General features: G+C 42.4%; 1 protein-coding gene across 1 annotated transcript in view; it reads right to left on the bottom strand.

The window, feature by feature from the left end:
* Positions 1 to 15,862, bottom strand: part of ITPK1 (inositol-tetrakisphosphate 1-kinase) — a 161,576-nt gene that overhangs the window by 62,972 nt on the left and 82,742 nt on the right. Inside the window, exon 4 of the mRNA XM_075711801.1 lies at positions 3,626 to 3,743. Within this exon, the coding sequence (XP_075567916.1) occupies positions 3,626 to 3,743 (118 nt within the window). The remainder of the gene's footprint in view (positions 1 to 3,625; positions 3,744 to 15,862) is intronic.

Genomic DNA, 15,862 nt, shown 5'->3' on the forward strand with positions numbered 1-15,862 from the left:
CAACACCGCATCAGAAAATTTAGTTATTTTTCATGAGGTTAAAGCCTAAAAGAGGCTGACAGCTCCAACCACACAATACCCTGCTAAAAATGAAATTTCCGTGAAATAATGCTCCTAATCTCTCACCAAATGTTACAGAACCTGATCTAGAGCACTTTTATATCAGAAGCAATTATTTGCAGATAAGTAAACAAAGCAACACAGCTGCTGAGAGAACTCAACTACTTTACCAAAAAATCTATTCAGTGATTTATTTCAAGATAGACCTGCCAGCTATGTGGGACACAAGTTGGGAGTGCAAACTTTATTTTTTCACGTCTTTTTAAAAAGACTTGGAAGTGAAGGTTTCAGAATGACTAGCTCTTTTAGAGCTTGCACTCAAAATAACAGAGAACAGGAAAAAGAGGAAGTCACAGCCCTGGCCAGACTATTGCTTCCAAAAAAGAATCCATTAAAATAAATACCAAAATATCTCTTACAGCTTTTTCTTCTTCTTCTTCTTTTTTTTTTTTTTAAGAAGAGAGTCCCATTTCCTTCCAAGGGAGATGCCACTACCTATACTGAAGAAAATAACCACCTCTGCAAGTCACCTCAGCCACTGCTCGCTGCATGCTAGCACACCAGGTTCCAGGTGAATCCTGCAGCAGGTTGCTCAGAGAGGTCATGCAGTCTCCGTCCATGGAGGTATACAAAACCCAACTGGACATGGACCTGGGGAACCTGCTCTAGAGGATCTTGCTTTGAGCAGGGAGTTGCACTATATGACCTCAAGAGGTGTCTTCCAACCTCAATGATTCTGCAAATCTGTGAACCTCATATTTCCACAAGGACTGAGCAGTTACAATGTCAGTCTATGACGTGGAAAGTCCAGGTTCAACCCCATGCTTTCCCCTAGACTGCATGTACACCTCTTGCCTAGTTACTAGTTCTCCTCCACCTCAGTTCCTTTAGTGGCCAAAGACTGTAGTAGCAGAGACAAAGAGTATGCCACAAAGCATCTTTCCAACCCATTCTCATGAGGCTGGATCAAAGTACTTATCACTCAGACACTTGATTAAATAAAGAGCAAGCTACAGGACTTTCAGTAAGTCTAAAAATGTCTAGATGCCCAGTTTCAAACGGAGTCCCTTTTTCAGGAAGCATGGAGAATTCACTGTCAAAAGGACAGGCAAGGCATTAACTTGGACAACTGAAAGATAATTACATTTAAAATCAAGCTGTTTATAGAACATGGGACCCTACTGCTGCAGAATGCAGTCACCTCAGCAACATCTGCCATTTTCAAAGGTGCAGGCAACAGAGGGAAGAGGATTCAGCACTGTACAAACCGGAGTCAGCAGAGCATGTGGTCATCCTCCCTTTAACCCAGCTGGTTTAAATCTTTAGTTATACAGTTCTTGTAAGGTCTACAGGGTTGAAATGAAATGCAAACTAAAGATCATAAATAGACTATACTTTATTTCTAGTTACTTTAAAACATAATTCAAATAGAGATAATGATCACCTGAATCCAAAACTAGTCTGTAAACGAACATTTAATTTTCTTCTGAAAGACTTTCAAAAGCAGAAGATTTCTCCTTACACACATACTCAAGGCTCCAGAGTTTATGGCATTCCTTTGGAATACATCATCCCTTGCACTGAACTTAACCCATCCCATCAATTTTGTATCCTGTGATAAACTGGGCTCTCTAGTTACAGCTAAAGGCTAGGATACTATTTGCTTGGTAGTGACTTCCATTTTGAAATTCCAGAACAAAAACGATGTGGCTCTTAAGACCTCATGCTATTCACAGATGTATTACTTCTTGTTTGAGTTTTCTAAGTGCTCATGGCCTTGGGATATGACATGACTGCTGCAAAGTAGAAAAGACAATTTAGCAGATGAAAACAAAGGGGGGGGGGGGGGGGGGAAACCACCACACTGTCTAGAGGGATATAACTTTTTTGGTCTCCTGAATTTCTCACTGCAGATCATTATGTGCGGGAATATAGAGGCTGATCTACTTAGGCCAGAACAAGAAGTTAGCCAATTACTCAGCTCTCCTGAGATTTCTCCTGCTAAATACAAAGTTGTTTCAAGGTCTCTGTCATGATATTTCTGATGATGAGACACAAATAAGACAAGATGGGGGGGCTGACATGGACAGGACATGACATGACACAGACAGAGGACACAGGGACAGGGGAAATATGGTCACCTAACACTACAGTGGCCAGTGAGAACACGTGAAGCTTTTCCTTACCTCATTCCTCAACTTTATTAATAGCTTCTCTTTAAAGTGTCAGTTTTAACTGAATACAAACCTACTTTTTTTTCCCCTCCTTAAACATTTATTCCTTTTTCTCATCAGTTTGACCAGAGGAGGCCGAAATATGCACAAGACAAACTACTTGCAAAAGCTGGATGCTCTCCTGAACATACTGTTCTCAAGAGATATCAATAATAATACCGATAGCAATTTAAGGAAAAAAAAAAAACACCCCAAACCTACTGAATCTCTCCACTGCTAGAACAAAATCCCAACCATTTCTTCAGAGCACAGGCTTCCCTCAGCACTTCTCTCCCACTCACAAACAGCAATAACCACTCCAAAACACAATCCTTTTAAACTAATCGAATATTTTCTGCTAAAGAGATTCCAAAAAACAAGGGAGAGTGCTGTGAATTATTAGTCTTATTTTTACACAGACACTACTGAAGGGGTCAGGCAGATCCCTGTGAACGGTATGCCTATAAATCCACAATTATAAAAATACAAATTGATGAGCTTCTTATCTGCCCATCAAGATAATGATAACACAATTACAATGGTAATTCCAGTAACGTCCCATTAGAAGACAGTTCAGCGACGCAATTTCTCCCAAGTATAGTCATCTAACATATGAAACAGTTATTTCAAGAGCTACTCCAGATTTAAACTCAAAAGCCAATAAATGTTTCAAGACTATGGCAGTAGCAGAAGTAGAAAGGGAATGAAAGACTAACTTAACTCAACAGTTACAATGGTTAAAATGGTAAGATACTAGAATTATTCAGGTTGAAGAGGCATAACTTCTAAATGTGGGAATACAACTCATATGATGCCAATTAAAGGCAACAGTCTATGTCAGGTAACTAGCCAACACCAGAAGTGCATTTAAGTTCCTCCTAGCAATTAACTTCAAAGATCTTAGCTCTATTTACAATTTAATTTCTTTCAGTCCTTTCCAAAACTGATTTTTCTTCTTCCATACATCCCCCCCAAATTCAGGCCTCAGGATTCTTATGACAAGCTGCTAAGTTTGTACAGTCATTTCAATTTACCAGCACGCACAAAAAGACAATGTTTTCCAGAAGATTTCTGGGAGTGCTCACTGTAGTAAATATGCTCCCCATTAAATCCACATCATATTTTTAACCAGATGCAAACCTCCTTTGTATATATGGAAAAAGAGGAGCACGGGATTCCAGAGGGCAATCCAATGACACAGGAATGCTTCAGTGTTTGTGCTCCCATGGAGAGACAAAACACAAGGGGCCCAAACTCACTACTTCAAACCTCACATCCAGCCTCCAGAAGCCAGCTGCTTCCTTCTCTAGAGTCACAACAAAAGCTTTCAGGGAGAGCAAGTATTGGCCTACCTTGCATGTATGCCTCTATCTGCCGAATTAGCTCATAAGACTTGGATCGGTCCAGAAGTGTACGAATAGCCGGAAGAGGGTCCAGGATAATGGTTTGTGGATGAGCATCAATATACTCCTGCAAAACAAATACATAGGAAAAGAAAAAAAAAAGAAAAAAAAAAAAAGGCATTAGGTTAGCTGAAGAGTGTGGAAAAATAGTGAGATGGGGAAGTGTCCTGGTTTCAGCTGGGATAGAGTTAATTTTCTTCCTAGCAGCAGGCATAGTGCTGTGTTTTGGATTTAGTAGGAGAAGAATGCTGATAACACACTGATGTTTTTAGTTGTTGCTGAGTACTGCTTATGCTAGTCAAGGATTTTTCAGCTTCCCATGCTCTGCCAGGTGCACAAGAAACTGGGAGGGGGCACAGCCAGAATAGTTGATCCAAACTGGCCAAAGGGCTATTCCATACCATATGACGTCATGCTCAGTATAGAAACTGGGAGGGGGGGGGGGTTGGCTGGGGAGCAGCGATCGCTGCTTGGGAACTGTCTGGGTATCGGTCGGCGGGTGGTGAGCGATTGCATTGTGCATCACTTGCTCTGTATATTATTATTGTTATTATCATTATTATATTGTTATTATTACCATTACTATTTTACTTTATTTCAATTATTAAACTGCTCTTATCTCAACCCAGGAGTGTTTCTCACTCCTACTCTTCCAATTCTCTCCCCCATCCCACCGGGGCAGGGGGAGTGAGTGAGCGGCTGCGTGGTGCTGAGTTGCTGGCTGGGGCTAAACCATGACAGGAAGAGAACAGACAATGTTACAAACCCCAATGTCCAGCCTCTCTTCAAGGGGAGGCAAATGGACATTGGCAATGCAGGAAGTCACCAGACAGTCTAGACACTGACAGTTGAAACAAACACAAAAGTGACAGCTAACTGGTTTAGGATGGCAAATTTCTCCTCTGGACTCACCATCAGCAGTGAAACCTGCGCTGCAACCACATCAACTCAGAAGGGAGCCAGTGGCAAAGTGCCACAGTAACAGCTATGATCAGGGCTGAGAAAAGCAATTAGGAGAAGAAAGATGACACACGGCTATCTTGGGGTCAGCCTTGCACTGAATTACTGCACGTGAACATCACAACTGTCTGAACTAAGCTCAGAACTACATCTGGGTTATTTAATGTTGTTATTGCTGTCCTCTAGCTGGGCTGAAGACAGTATTAAGAGCTGGATGATAAGGGCTGGAATTTTTTCTGGCAGAGCTGAAGAGATTGCTGCTTCACTGCGTCTTCATTGAGTTTTGAAAGCATCTATCTTGCTACTTCTCCAAGTTCATACTCTCCTGACTACAAGAACAAAGCAAAGTTAATATTCTCATGGATCTTCATCTTGGGAACTCAATTCTCCATTCCCTAAGGTCATGACTGCACTACTGCGTCTTGGCCATGAACACAGACACAGCTGCCAGGTATTGCCCTTGCAAACCCAACAAAACTTCCTTCTGTTTCTCACAATAGAAGCAGAGTTCCTCCATCATTGCCTCAACCTGGCCCCATAACGTCAATGCAACAAACAAGCGTTCATCTTACCCTATCCAAAACCAAACATTTCCAAATTTAGTATCTGCCTTTGTTTTATCCAACTTCCCAAAACCATCTTTGCGTTTCCACTCATTTCTTTAAATCCATTCATGCAAATGCATGCTAAATGCTCCTGCAAATCATGGACTTCCATGAGGTCCTACTTCCTTAAGTTGGTTCCTTCAGAGAACAAAACATACTCCAGAAGTTACTTAGGAGTATGATGAGGTGGCCTCAGGAGATGCACTTTGCTGGATACCGAGCTGGAGACAAAAGAATGGCATCATCTGTTCCCAGCAAGTGATTTCACTCTGGACATTGACTGGGGAAGCAGACTTCCCCCTACTCCTCCTAGCAGTGGCAAACTGTTGCTTTCTGCTGACTACATACTCTGAACTGATGGCTTGTTAAAAGGGGATTATTCTTTTGAGGCTAAGAGGATCCACACTGGGGTTTAATGAACCCACTGCATCACCCACAGCACACAAGCAGCTTTCCTTCACAGGGCATGAGGCACCCTTCAGTGGCACTAAATGTGGCTGACATATTTAATAATCCCTGCGGAACACAAAGTGAATTCCCCAAAGATATGCTCAACCTTGTTGCCACTTGGGAAAAGTAAGGGACAGAACCTTTTGCACAGTCAGTCATCAAGACTGTCAGACCCAGCTGTTGTGTCAACCTTGCAGCGTAGCCTGCATAAAAAGCCTCTTCAGCTCACTGGAGCAGAAGCTGGGTTCATTTCAAGTCATTAATACCCAGAACATACAGAGAACAGTTTTCATGAGTCTCTTACCTCCAATACTTCCAGAGTCTCAAGCAGAGCGGTCAGCTTTCAAATACCAAAGAGGTTTGTAGTTTTTTTTTTTTTAAGAGATAGAGTAACTTGTTACCTAATGCATCTTAAACATGTACATGCGTCTATGCATACGTGCCCTTCTACGCAGCAGCTACAAGACACCTTGTGGAGCTACGATGATCCAGTGATTAGGGCATCGGCTTAAACTTGCGGATCATGAAACTGTACTCGAGTATCTCAACACATCTAAAGCATAGCAAGACAGCTCTTTTAGCCCCTCTATGACTCAGCTTAAAAGATAGGGAGCTACCATAATGTGCATGTTCATGAGCACACTGAGAGGATGAGCACATTACAGACAACCAATACCCTGGTGGGGTAGCAGGTAAGTACACACGGTAACCAGACTGAACAAGCCACAGCTCCGAAACATGACCTCAGATGAGATCTGACAGCAAACGTCCTGTGGCATTTCTGATGCGTATACTATCTCTTCGTTTCACACAGTGGTGACCATCCCTCTGCCTCAACCAGTCTCTGGTTCCACCTTGAATTCAAGCTTCCTATACTTCCATCCTGGCTCAGCCCCTACTCTGTACATACTAATCCTTCCTCTCACACATACATTCATCCTGCCTGTGACTCCATCCCCTTCGGTCCCCTCCAAGGAGGGAGTGATTTTTCCCTCTCCTAGCTCCTTGTGCATCTTCCCAAATCTTCCTGATGCTCACCTCGGCATTGAGGACTATCCTCACTTCCCTGGGTTAGGTGTGTTCCACTTGTTATTTTTGCTCACGTTACTCTAAGTATTTCCAGAGGGAGCCTTGCTCTTATATGCTTTCTGTAAGGAACTTCACAGTGCTTTATGTGTAACGATAATAGCTCTAAATCATATTAAAAGATCATCCAAGCAGTAAGCTTGACACAACATAATGAAGTTTAACAGGAACGAAGGCGTGATCCCAAGGCCTTTCTACGCCAGGCGACGTGTCAACAGAAGTGAACATCTTAGCTGACTTTCCAGTGACTGGTTTCTCATCCTGTTGCTTAAAGAAACCTCCAAAAAGCTCTGTGAGGCAAACATGAAATAACCAATGAAGATGAAGGAGGTGAGGGCTGTTTCTAGAAGCCATTTAGAGTCTGGAGGACTTAAACTAATATCGAGAAGAACTGCACTGAGTATAAAGCGAGAGTCACTTCACACACACACAGAGGAGCCTGAACATGAGCTTTCTTTATAAAACAAGGAAATTTCTCAGCATCAACCCTATTAGTTTAGGTTGATACTGGCTGGGTGGCCGAGCCCAGAGAGTAGTGGTGAATGGAGTTAAATCCAGTTGGCAACTGGTCACAAGCGGCATTCCCCAGGGCTCAGTTTTGGGGCCAGCCTTGTTTAATATCTTTATCAATGATCTGGACAAAGGAATTGAGTGCACCCTCAGTATGTTTGCAGGTGACACCAAACTGGGTGGGAGTGTCGATCTGCTGGAGGGTAGGATGGCCCTGCAGAGGGACCTGGACAGGCTGGATCGATGGGCCGAGGCCAACTGTATGAGGTTCAACAAGGCCAAGTGCTGGGTCCTGCACTTGAGTCACAACAACCCCATGCAACACTACAGGCTTGGGGAAGAGTGGCTGGAAAGCTGCCTGGCCAAAAAGGACCTGGAGGTGCTGGTTGACAGCCGGCTGAATATGAGCCAGCAGTGTGCCCAGGTGGCCAAGAAGGCCAACAGCATCCTGGCTTGTGTCAGGAATAGTGTGGCCAGCAGGAGCAGGGAGGTGATTGTCCCCCTGTACTCAGCACTGGTGAGGCTGCACCTCGAATACTGTGTCCAGTTTTGGGCCCCTCAATACAAGAAAGACATTGAGGTGCTGGAGCATGTTCAGAGAAGGGCAACAAGGCTGGTGAAGGGTCTGGAGCACAGGCCTTATGAGGAGTGTCTGAGGGAACTGGGGTTGTTTAGCCTGGAGAAGAGGAAGCTGAGGGGAGACCTTATCGCTCTCTACAACTACCTGAAAGGAGGTTGTAGCGAGGTGGGTGTTGGTCTCTTCTCCCAAGCAGCTAGTGATAGGACAAGAGGCAATGGGCTCAAGCTGTGCCAGGGGAGGTTTAGATTGGATATCAGGAAAAATTTCTTCACGGAAAGAGTAGGCAAGCATTGGAACAGGCTGCCCAGAGAGGTGGTGGAGTCCCCATCCCTGGAGGTGTTCAAAAAATGGGTAGACGTGGCACTTTGGGACATGGTTTAGTGGGTGGTGTTGGGTTGATGATTGGAATGATGATCTTAGAGGTCCTTTCCAATCTTAATGATTCCTAGTTTTTACTTTCATTATAAATGATCCAGCCACCAAGCCAGGAGGTGTGGGGTTGCTACTCTACCCTTAATTGGTTTAGTGGTGGACTTGGTAACGTTAGGTTGATGGTTGGACTGGATGATCTTAAAGGTCTTTTCCAACCTAAACGATTCTATGATTCTATTTCAGGTACTATTCTCCAGCTCTTCTCCATTTACACGCTTAGGTACTTGGACAACCAGAAGGCAGAGGAATGGCAAAACTCAGACACTGTCAGCACGGCAGTGAAAATCTGCATCATCTGAGTAAAGGAAAGGACTGGGACCTTAAGTAAGTGTCTTCTAGAGCTGCTCTGGGGATGGGCTACAGATCTCTCATTTTAACTGATTCCAGAAACAGCCTCCCCTTTAAAGCAAAGGAGTCTGTCAATGCAGAACAAGGTCAATGTATTTGTATAGGGCATCTCTATTTGAACACAGCTAGTGGTTAACTGCTGAAGCTGCTTCGGGGACAGGAGCACCAAAATGCACTCAAGTCCTTTTAACTCTGCATCTCTTCTCAGGTACTGTGTGTTGCTTGGATTTCCATCACAAAGCATTAACTCTGCATTCAAAAACAGAATTGTGAAGTTGCACCAGGATCCCCAATCAAATCACCCAGCCTCCCCTTGGGCATGTACGCTGCCAACACTTTCCCAGTCTCCCACACATCACACCAGTACATCACTAGCACATGCAAAAGAAACAGTTCCAATATCTACGCACAGAAAAATAACTAAAACAAATAAATAATTTAAAAGTCCAAACCTTAACACCAATTCCCCACAACAGGAAATTACAGTAAGAAAAATCAATTTTGTTAGCTTCACAGGAACAATTATGGTAGCCTATGTGAAACCTTTCATAAACTTTGATTCTTTAGTAGGAACCGCTGCACACTCAGGCATCACATTTTACTGACTATAAAACTGCGAAGATCACTTAACAGATTGAAAAACTCTTGATGTAGCCTAAGTAGCAGCACTCCTCCCCTGGCACAGAATGGCTCCACTACCAGAAATACAGATCTGGACGAACATGAAGGGTTTGTGTCTAAGAATTTTGATAGCAGATGAGCTACTACAGATATGAACTTGAAAATGGAGCAGTTGCAGAAGGAAAAGAGAAACAGTGAATCCAAGAGATAGCTTTCAGTACAGCACAACCTTTCAACTTTGAATGTTCAAACCTTCTCTGATCATTCCAATAACACAACTCTGCACGCTCCTTTGGTGGATTTACCAAAGACTGGCATCCAACAGCAGACTCCAACAACCCAGGCAACATTCATAGAATCGTTTAGGTTGGAAAAGACCTTTAAGATCATCCAGTCCAACCATATTTAGGCTTCCCAACAATATTTTGAAAAGGCTCTGTCCTTGGGCTGCAGTTCAGCTTGACCCAGACAACATCTATGTTTTCCTCTTTCTAATCTTTGACATAATAAAAGCAAACAAGAAGAAACAAGGACTTTTAGCAGATCCTCCTTTGTTTGTATTCCAGGCTTGGCGTTCAGTCATGCTCCGTACCAGCCCTGTTACTGGCAGAAGGCCAGCAATGAAACTTGAAATCAAAGAGAGACCAAGTATTTCATGTTCCCTATTAAATACCTCTGGATATAACCCAGAGATTGAAAAAATACCCACCAAAACCCAACTTTTCTTGAGAAGCCTGTGTATAGATGAGAAGCGAGTTGTTTGTAATTTTAGCCAAAAAGGTAGCTAATATTTGGGGTTTTTTTTTTAATATTTTAACAGAAAGTTGATACAGTATCTACTGCAAATATTAGGTCATTAGATGATAAGAGAGACTCACGCACTCATTGACCTGATTTTATTACTAAGTAGTAAAACTTCTATAATCTTTTGTTTAATATTAAACAAAAGTTCCGTATTAAAAAAAAAAAAGTTAGCAAATGAAGCAATAACAGCATTTGGATTTGTGTTTTCCTGTGTACAGAAACATGAAGATGACCGCTTGTAACAACAGACTGACATTTTCCAAGGGGAAAACAGATGTAAAGACAGACACAAGCTTGTCTAAAGAGTTTGCATCATATTCAGACTTAAAAGTTCCTTCTTGTTGTCTTGAGCTGTGACGCTCTCTTTTCACGGACATCTCCTGCCAGAAGGAAAGGTGTAGGCAAGCTGGATCTTGAACAAACACTCATCTCACAATTGTTTGTCTCTAAATCTAGAAGAGATTCCTGCAGTCGTTGGGAAGGATTTGGAGGGCAGCAAGGGGAAGTGGGGACAGATCTTCTCTGTTACATTTCTATTCACTGTACATCTCAAAGCAACTTTCTCAGTACTGAGCTTCCCTGTTTTGCCCTCAAAAGTCCACCACTGCTTCATCTTGCAAACACCTACCCACAGGAAGCCATCCGACCAGTTAGTACTTGAATGACAAATTTTTAGTTCATTTTGCCAGCTTATAAGGCTCTCTCAACAAATGTAAGACAGAATTATTTTTCAAATTGGAAAAACACAGGCATTGGCTTGTGAATTCAGGTGCATTTCAACTTTGTGTCTCACCCTGCCCCCCAAGTAAGAAAAAAATTACGAAGATTTTATAGTTTCCTTTGGTTTTTCACTTGCCTTTTGTCAGCAGAGCACATGAAAAGAAATTTGAAATGTGTAAGTATTTTCAGAGTACAAAGATGAAAACCAGGAACAGAATGGGCTAGTATCTTTAAAAAACAAAACAAAACCAAAAAAACCCCAGCATTAAAAATCCACTGGCATAATCTCCATGAATACAGACCCAAATCACCTTCTCGCAGCTGAGACTTCTGAAGAAAGCAATGAGTGCAGCAAGAACAATGCACTTCTCCCCTTCCAAGGAAGAGCAATCCCCCAACTCCTTCCCTTCCAAACTATCTCTCTAATTTTCCTTCCTCCCAGTCCCAAAGCCTTCTAAGGAAGCATCTGAATCAAGAACAGAAGAGCCCTTCCTCGACAACTTCAGAGTGGGAGAGTCAACAGCTGAAGGGCAGGGGGGAGGAAACAATTTTCATCAACCTGATAGCAGAAGCCTAGGCATAAAACCTGCTTCTGATCTATCTTTTTAAGAAGGCTAATGCAAAGAGAACCTGTTCAGAAAAAGCTATGAAAGAGAAATTAATAACCCTATTGATTTTCCATCACTTGAGCCATCATTTTGAATGGAACAGACTAGTATGAAGCTGCAATGAATGAAGATACTCAAGCCCCTGTACAGCTATGACGGGCAGCTGCTCAGAGAGTATTTTGCTCTGATCAGAGCATAACTAAGATTCCCCAGTTAATGTCTTACACAAGCCAAAACATACTCAGTTTTCAAAGTCATAAACTCTGTCTAGAATGCAGGAACTGGGGTAGTTTGGTTCCCTTTCTTACCAAGAAGACAGGAACTGGAGCACCAGCAAGTGAAAGGGACCCTTGGGGACTACGCCTCTTCCCACCTGACTTCTCTCCATGTTCCTCTGGTCAAGAAGGAACCACCAAGGACTCTAACAATTTTTACTAGACAACAAATAAACTATGTTCAACCCATTCAGCCCAGTGTAACATGGGGTAGGGAGACTAATCATCATCCCCAAAATAAGGATCTAAGTGTCCTATGAAACAAGTGAAAAGATTTCTCTACTTCGCACTTCATGCACTACACGAGGTGCTGCATGCAGTCTTCATTTTAGCTTTCGATGAGATCACTAGGCAGTCATCACTGATCTTCAGTGCAGTGGAGAACAGTTTGCACCCACCAATAGTCCCCTGAGAAACTGCAGTCCAGACCACATCCAACTAGCATGAAGACCTCTGAAAGCTCAGCCCTAAAGGTCTTCTGCAGGCAAAAAGCCCACTGGCAACAGGTAACTCCTCCTTGCCATTTTCAGAGTCTCCTGTAATAATTACTTTTTACATGGCAATTGAGAACAGTCATTAAACATTAAGACAAAAAGGGCACACTAAGAGGCTTCCTAGTCGATTAGCACTCTCCACCAGACTGTACAACGGTTCATCACAGACTCCAGAGAGGAGGCACACAGACTCATGTAAATGTGAAGCCAGTTTCCTCCTCAGCTCTTGCAGATGAGATGGTCAAGGCCTCTACAATACAGCTCTGAAAAAAAGTTATTCTTACAAAGGTCATAAATGTAGCCTGGCAGACTGCTCCTCCTCCTGTGGTCAAGGATCCCTTGCTCTCTGCTTCCTGGAAGACCGCTTTATGGAGCCAATGGTAAGACTGGTGCCAGGCATCATCTTGCTGTTACATTTATATTCAGTAGCAGGAAAAATAGCATCATGAATATTGCACTGTTTGGTCTGGTTAAGATCATCCGAACTTTTTCAGTCAATTTAATGAACAATAGGGAACCACACTATTTCCACTTGCGTGCAGGTGCCAGAAATACTACAGTGCTTATGCAGCATCACACACACATAAGTAGCTCTCTTGCAAGGTGGTCACTTTACATTTTTTAGGATGCTCATTGATTTTAGTTTAAAAACAAACCCAAACCAACAACCCCACCCCACACACTATATACAAATGGATTCTTACAAATGGATTTTTTCTAGGGAATATACATCTCTTCATTTCTAATAGTTTTCAATGTCTTAAAAATAATACGGGACAGATGGAGACAGGCAGCAATTTCCTGCCAGTTTCTGCCCTGTATACAAAATTACGTGAGAGTACACCCTTTAAACACACTTTGGCATGTAATTCAACACTGACAGACCTCTCCTCTGCTCTGCTGGTTCCTGAGTATATGTCTTATTACAATGAAAGTTCCCTGCATGCCAGTGATGTGGCACAACTTAGTCAGATGTGTGGAACCAGAAGCCCAGGGCCTTGGTTTACTGGGGAGAAGATACCGTTCAGAAGACTGCTCACAGGGGTCCCTGCCCTCCATCTCATTCGCTAGAGAAAGATCCTCTCCCAGTCTGGAAGGCATTGGGAGAGGATCTTTTTCTAATGAATGAGTTTTGAAGATAATGAGAGATTATAATTCCATACCCACAGTCAGAAATATGTGTAGTCCAGTAATGGAAACCTACATTCTAGTTCAACTACATGATTGTGGACAAGTCATCCACTGGGCTATGCCAAAGAACACTCTATCTGTAAAAACAGATCATCAGACATCAGTGTGACCACTGTTACTTGGTCAGTAAATCAGATGTCATCATAGCTACTACAAACTCATACCAGAGCTCCAAACAGAAACAAACCCCAAGTCCTTATGACAGCCGTTCTGAGTTGACCTAAAAGGCTTCTCATATTAATCTCAAAAGGGAGTTAATACCATTTCCTTTAATTCACAGCTTGCAAAACAAAAACTTAGGGATGCAAATGGGACGATCTAGATCACGTAATGAAACTGTAGAAAAGCATGTGACTGAATCCACATGCCAGGATCCCTTTCTAATCCTTTAGGCATTACACTGCACTTCTTTGCAGGAAGATGGCATCCTCAAAAAGGGTCGATATATTAGATAATACACTGTTTACTGTACAACCAAGAACTAATGACAGGGAGAAAAGAAAGAACATCAAGTTCTCCTCTAACATTCTTGGCTTTTTTATTATTGTCATTTGCGGTTAAATTTAATATTCCTAAAAATGAAGGCCTTGAAGGCACCAGCCAGCTGGATCCAAGCATTTCGCAAGAAGAATTAAGCAAGTTTCTTAGTGTAGCCCTGCAACAGCCTTTCTAGAGTATGTCTGGCTGAAGCTTGCTGTTGTGAACCCAGCAATGCTAAACTGGAATTAGGAGGAGTGCTCAAAAAAGACTAAACCCACCATCAACAGGAACATGAAACGCAGATGAAAATGAAGAGGAGTCCTCAAAGCAGGAGCAGAATTCACTACCATTGTGAATTGAAGCACAGAAGACACTGGTATAAGACAATGCTCTGTATCCATAGCGTGCTTTTCACCTGATTTATTTCCTTCTCACACAGTTCATACTGTTAGTTGAACAAGTTCAACTATTTACCAATCAAGTCAGGAGACAGGGAACTACTTCTCCATCTGACTTGCTCAGAAACTTATTCTCGCTTCCATATGTCTCTACTACTTGAGCTCTGGAAAAATATATATGGAGCATGCATTACTGTAGAGAGAGGTTTTCTAATAATACACTTGCTGACAATTAAAGGGCACTGACTTACATGCAGCATATGCCCCAGGTATGTGAACAATACCTTTGCTTTCTAGAATACCTGACATGCAATCCTAGTTCACAGTATTATCAAAATAAAAAGAAGTTTCAACTTCCCATCAACATACTGCAAATTAGCTTCACAAGAACCACAGTATTATTTTTGCTTGAATACTAATACTTAAAGGAAAATTATGAAAGCCATTATTAAGAAATAGAGACCAATTTATGAAAGGGTAGTGGTAAGCTAAGGCACAGAAAGACATAAGCGTTCTACAGCAACAAATTAGCAGTAACGATAACAGACAGAAGACTGAATTTCAACCCTATTATCTAGTCTCTGGATTACAGTTATTCCTGTTTCACTCCACTGTAACCCAAACCTGTTCCAGCCCAACTTGTTTCCCGTTTTGTTCTCTGTTATTCTTAGAAGGCAGCAGACAGGTCTGCAAGAATATCTAATGTAACGGAATGCTCTTGTGCTGTGCAGGTATTTAAATCAATTTATCACTACGCAAATCCTACAGAAAGAATTTGACATGCTTTATCAAATACCTCGTCAGTACTCTCCATGACTCCCTGGGATCAACAACTGTTCTCTCCACATTAGCTAGTGTGTCACAAGAAGCATACCCCCAGTCCAAATCAATGACCCGATAGCTCACCCATTACTGTACTACTCTGTATGAGATTAAGGCCACACTGCCAACAAAAAACTCAGGCGCAGGAGATAGGGGAGATGATGTTAACACCAATGAACCTGGCAGTATGGGAGAGAAGAGCTGGGTCAGGAAACACAGAGAGCAGTAAGATTTGTTTGCCCCAAATCTTAAGGGAAGGTTTCTTACTGCTTTTCTTCAGAGGTCACTAAAAAGAAAGCTCTGTGATTTCCAAGATCAACAAAAATAGCAAGAGCTGCAGCGCAGTCCTAAGAAACAACACAGCACAGGGATGCTATTATGCAGCTTCCTTTAACGGGATCACCTTGAATATAGTGACACTGTTGATTTATTACTTCTAATGGGATGGAGAGGAGAGGCAAGGCTGAATTGTTGAACTTGCACACAACGCTATACTCAAATAGATAAAGTGGAATTTTAGGGCAATGTGAGTTTGGTTGTTTAGCTTTTATTAAGGCTATGATTTAAAACTGTTTGCAACAAGTTGCTCCACAGTTTTAACACAGGAGGAGTTAACCAGCCTGCAAGACGTGGAAATGTTGCAGTAAATTCACTGTAGGACACGGACAATCACATCTTGGAAAAGAGCAGTTGCGATGAAGCAGAATCACAATGCACCCACTGCCTGCGATTCTGATCAAAGGATCAAGGGCACAAGCTGACAGGTGAGCCATACAGGAACAATAAGGAGGCACGTACACTA

The sequence above is a fragment of the Pelecanus crispus genome, chromosome 6, assembly GCF_030463565.1.
Source record: "Pelecanus crispus isolate bPelCri1 chromosome 6, bPelCri1.pri, whole genome shotgun sequence".
Classification (NCBI taxonomy): Eukaryota; Metazoa; Chordata; class Aves; order Pelecaniformes; family Pelecanidae; genus Pelecanus; species Pelecanus crispus.